General features: G+C 36.1%; 1 protein-coding gene across 1 annotated transcript; it reads left to right on the top strand.

Annotated features, from left to right (window-relative positions):
* The first annotated feature begins 427 nt into the window (after positions 1-427).
* Positions 428-4,555, top strand: LOC147484063 (uncharacterized). The gene is made up of 3 exons (XM_086575935.1): positions 428-501; positions 551-3,315; positions 3,903-4,555. Exon 2 carries the CDS (start codon positions 633-635, stop codon positions 2,406-2,408), a length of 1,776 nt encoding a protein of 591 aa, XP_086432061.1. The 5' UTR covers positions 428-501; positions 551-632; the 3' UTR covers positions 2,409-3,315; positions 3,903-4,555.
* Positions 4,556-4,668: the final 113 nt, after the last annotated feature.

Genomic DNA, 4,668 nt, shown 5'->3' with positions numbered 1-4,668 from the left:
TCCAATATCCAAACATTTTTGAGTTTTGAGTTTTGAATTTTGCTGTTTAATATTGCAGTGGTATAAACGTAGAAGAACTCCAATATCCAAACATTTTTGAGTTTTGAGTTTTGAATTTTGCTGTTTAATATTGCAGTGGTATAAACGTAGAAGAACTCCAATATCCAAACATTTTTGAGTTTTGAGTTTTGAGTTTGTAAAACATCTTAGATTAGGGAAGAAAATGAGGTTACCAAAAAAAGAAAGAAAGGGGGAATTGTCTTCGTCTTTGTAGAGAGTATGATAGACGGCAAGATTAATGAGATCTTGACTCATAAGCCAACAAATTTGAGGATTGACTCACGTCGCAAACGTAGAAGAACCGGAAACCAGTTTTGAAAATGACTCTGATTACCAAATTATTCTACACGGCAAGATTAATGAGATGATTTCAAAGGCAATATTAATGGAGATCTTGACAGGCAAGAAAAAAATTGAAGGCCGAAACGGATGATTTCAAAGGCAACATTAATGGAGATCTTGAGTAACTAAATAGGGGATGATTTCAAAGGCAACATTAATGGAGATCTTGACAAGCAATGCTCCTATATATTACTACACCACATACCTTTTAGTTTATACAATTCCCAAAGATGATTTCAAACCTGGCATTTACAGTTTTTAACTTTTACATCATCTTCCTACTCTTTAACCAGTTGATGTCCCAAACAAAACCTTCTATGGCCACCTCTGGAAATGAGACTGATCTTCACTCTCTAATCGCTATTAGAGATGAAATTCAAGGCGGCTTAAGCTCGTGGAACCAATCTGCTCATTTCTGTCAGTGGCAAGGCATTACATGCGGCAAGCGTCATCAAAGAGTCATAAGTTTGAATCTTTCCAGCCAGAGTTTGGTTGGATCGTTATCGCCTCACATTGGAAACCTCACTTTCCTAAGGTTCATCCGCCTATGGGACAATCAACTCTACGGTGAGATTCCACAAGAAATTGGTCGGTTGTTTCGTCTTCAAAGACTCAATCTATACAATAACACTTTCGAAGGAGAAATTCCAATCAATCTAACCCAATGTACTGAACTCAGGGGCATTAATTTAGGTGGGAACAAATTGTCAGGGAATATTCTGGCAAAGCTTGGCTCATTGTCAAAGCTTGAAGTCTTGAATATTGAAACAAACAAACTGACAGGAGTGCTACCCTCTTCTTTAAGTAATCTTTCGTCGCTTCAAGTCTTCTCCACAGCTGAAAATAAATTGGTTGGAAATATTCCAGCCAGCTTTGGTAGACTGTCAAGCTTACAAAGATTCTTTGTTGGAGTTAATTTACTATCTGGTGAGGTCCCGTTAACAATTTTCAACATCTCATCCTTGAATATCTTAGTAATTGTCGATAACCAATTTAGTGGTAGTCTTCCACCAGACATGGGCATCACTCTTCCTAATCTCGTCGGTTTCTATGGTGGTGGAAATCAACTTTCTGGACTACTCCCAGTTTCATTAGCTAATGCTTCTAAACTTCAACTATTTGATATTTCAGGAAACAATTTCAAAGGTAAAGTTTCTAAAGATTTTCAATTCCCTCAAACTATCGAATGGCTAAATCTTGGACGTAATCATCTAGGAACAGGAGAAGCTCATGATTTGAGTTTTATCACTTATTTGACCAACTCCAGTAATCTAAAGATATTGGGCTTGGACCAAAACAATTTTGGAGGTGTATTCCCGAACTCTATTACCAATCTCTCCAACCGAATGGAGAGATTGTATCTAGGAAACAATCAAATATCTGGAATTATCCCAGAAGGGATCGGGAACCTGGTCAATTTGTATATATTAAGTCTCCGAAATAATAACTTTTACGGTAGTATTCCATCTTCAATTGGAAAACTCCGTAGTTTACAGGGGTTATATCTGTTCGGAAACAAATTATCTGGACCGATCCCATCTTCTCTCGCAAACAATACTAAATTGAGTCAATTGCTTTTAGGAAGGAACAGACTGGAAGGAAACATTCCTTCAGGTCTTGGTGCTCTTAGCCAATTGCAACAACTGGATCTGGGACAAAACAACCTAAATGGTACCCTACCAAAAGAGATCTTTAATATTCCCATTCTGCTTCATCTTAACTTCTCTATGAACTCCTTAATTGGTTCCCTACCTTTAGAAGTAGGAAAACTAAAAAATCTTGTTGATATCGAGGTGTCGAGAAATAAGTTGTCTGGTTTAATACCTAATACTCTTGGTGACTGTTTGAGTCTGGAAAAGTTGTACTTGGATGATAATTTGTTTGAAGGAACAGTTCCTCCATCTTTGAGTTCTTTAAAGAATGTCCAAGAGTTAGATCTATCAAGCAACAATTTGTCAGGCGAAATTCCAAAATATTGGGAGGACTTTCGTATCTCCAAATATTGAATCTATCCTTCAATAAATTTGAAGGTGAGGTACCGATGAATGGAATTTTTAGAATTGCGGGCAATTTTTCAAGAGTTGGGAATTCCGATATTTGTGGGGGTATACATGAACCGCAATTGCCGCCATGCCGCATTTAACAACTCAAAAGCAAGGTGTAAAAAGCATGGAAGGTCCCATCCTTCCAAAATGGCAATTATGATCGAGTGTGGCCGTGTTCATTCTTTTGGCTTCATGTTCTCTAATATTTTACTTGAGGAGAAAAAGTAAACTTAAAACGGCTTCTTTGCCATCATTTAGTGATCGCCATCTCAAGGTCTCATATGGAGATCTTTCTCAAGCGATCGTGGATTTTCTCCGGCTAATTTTGTTGGTTCGTGGTTTTGGCGGTGTGTATAAGGGAATGCTTAACCAATACTTAAACGGTTGTTGTTAAAGGTGTTCAAACTTCAATTGCGAGGATCTTTAAAGAGTTTCGTGGCAGAGTGTGAATCATTGCGTAATATCCGCCATCGAAATCTTGTTAAGATTCTAACTTCTTGCTCTAGTGTGGATTACGAAGGAAATGAATTTAAAGCACTAGTCTTTGAGTTCATGCCAAATGGAGGTTTAGATAAGTGGTTGCATCAAGAGATTAGCGAACATGATGAAGAATCGAATTTGAACCTACTTCAAAGACTAAATGTCGCCATTGATGTTGCTTCTGCGCTTATCTATCTTCATCACGAGTGCCACGTTTTGGTTATTCATCGTGATCTAAAGCCAAGCAATGTGCTTCTTGATAATGATATGGTAGCCCATGTTGGTGATTTTGGCTTAGCAAAGCTTCTTTTGGGATCAATAGAGAACTTGCATGATAATCAAAGTACCTCAACAGGGGTAAAGGGATCTATTGGCTATGCCGCTCCAGGTAGGAATTTAAAGATCGGGGAGTCAGTACTTTTTACAATTCATAAATGCATGAATTTAATATCTAGTATACTGCATCATTAGTTATAATTTTCTGTGCAGCCTCATTTTAGTGAAACTCAATTCTTTTTGTCTCTTTTTTCTCCAGTTAAGTTCGACGCCGTTAACACCCCAGTTACAGGAGGGCCTTGGATAGTTGAATGTTTTAAGCTCCAAAGTTTATAGCATAGTTGTTTAGATAGTCAATCGAAAAAAAATAGTTATGTAGATATCTTAAAAGGGGAAAAACATCACTTGATCTAATTACTTTTCAGTCCATGTTAGTTGAATTAAAATTTAAAAGATCAATGATGAACAAACTATGGATGTGGTGGTAATTAAGCTAGTTTGGTTACTTTTATTAATATCTTAACTGACGATTGTGAGGACCTTTTTAATCTCTCTATAGTGTAATGGATATAAAACATTATGGTATTACTATTATATTTCTTTTTTTTTTTTTTTTTTTGTTTTTTTCGCCAAATGGCTCTTAATATATATTCATTTAAATGGTTTACTAAAAACTAGTGATTGATGTATATATTGCAGAATATGGTATGGGTGCTGATGCATCCATACAAGGTGATGTGTACAGATTATGGAATTCTAGTGTTGGAAATGTCCACGGAAGGGAGACCAACCGATGAGATGTTTACAAACGGTTTAAACCTCCATAACTATGCTAGCAACGGTTTGCAAGATCAACTTATAAAGATTGTGGATCCAATACTTCTATCTCAAGGAGATGACACTTTAGGAGATACTATTACCATGAGAATCAGCCAGTCACGTAAGAACAAAACTGCTAGAGTGCATGACCGCAATAGTCGAAATTGGGGTTGCATGTTACGTGGAATCACCGTCCGAGAGAAATGGATATTAGAGATGTCGAGAGAAATTGAACGCCATCGAAAAAACATTTCTTGGTGCTAGTATTCATGAAGAACGTAACTGACTCCAACGACGGTTTGAAAGGTAAAATCACATCTCTTACAAATAAATTAAATAATTGTTGAATGTGAAAGAGATAGATAGAGGAGAACAAATCAGTGTTTTGCTCTGTAATTTTTCCTTCATTTATGTCCTCTTCTCCTTCCATTACTGAAGTTTGCATTTAACGGTCGTTTGTTTGTGATTTCTTTCCTATGCTGAAAAAAATTGTTTGGTTTCTTTCTTTCTCTTTTAAAAAAAGTTGTTGATGAGATCAATCCTTTCATTTAGTAATTAAAACACTTTTATGATTAAAATTGTATGAAACATTGATTGTAAATTTATGAAACATTAAAAAAAAAGTACTTTTATTTATATTTTTTGT

The sequence above is a fragment of the Coptis chinensis genome, chromosome 8, assembly GCF_015680905.1.
Source record: "Coptis chinensis isolate HL-2020 chromosome 8, ASM1568090v1, whole genome shotgun sequence".
In the NCBI taxonomy this organism is placed as follows: domain Eukaryota; kingdom Viridiplantae; phylum Streptophyta; class Magnoliopsida; order Ranunculales; family Ranunculaceae; genus Coptis; species Coptis chinensis.
Note: the sequence above shows the minus strand (reverse complement) of the source record. Positions and strands in the feature narration are given on the sequence as shown.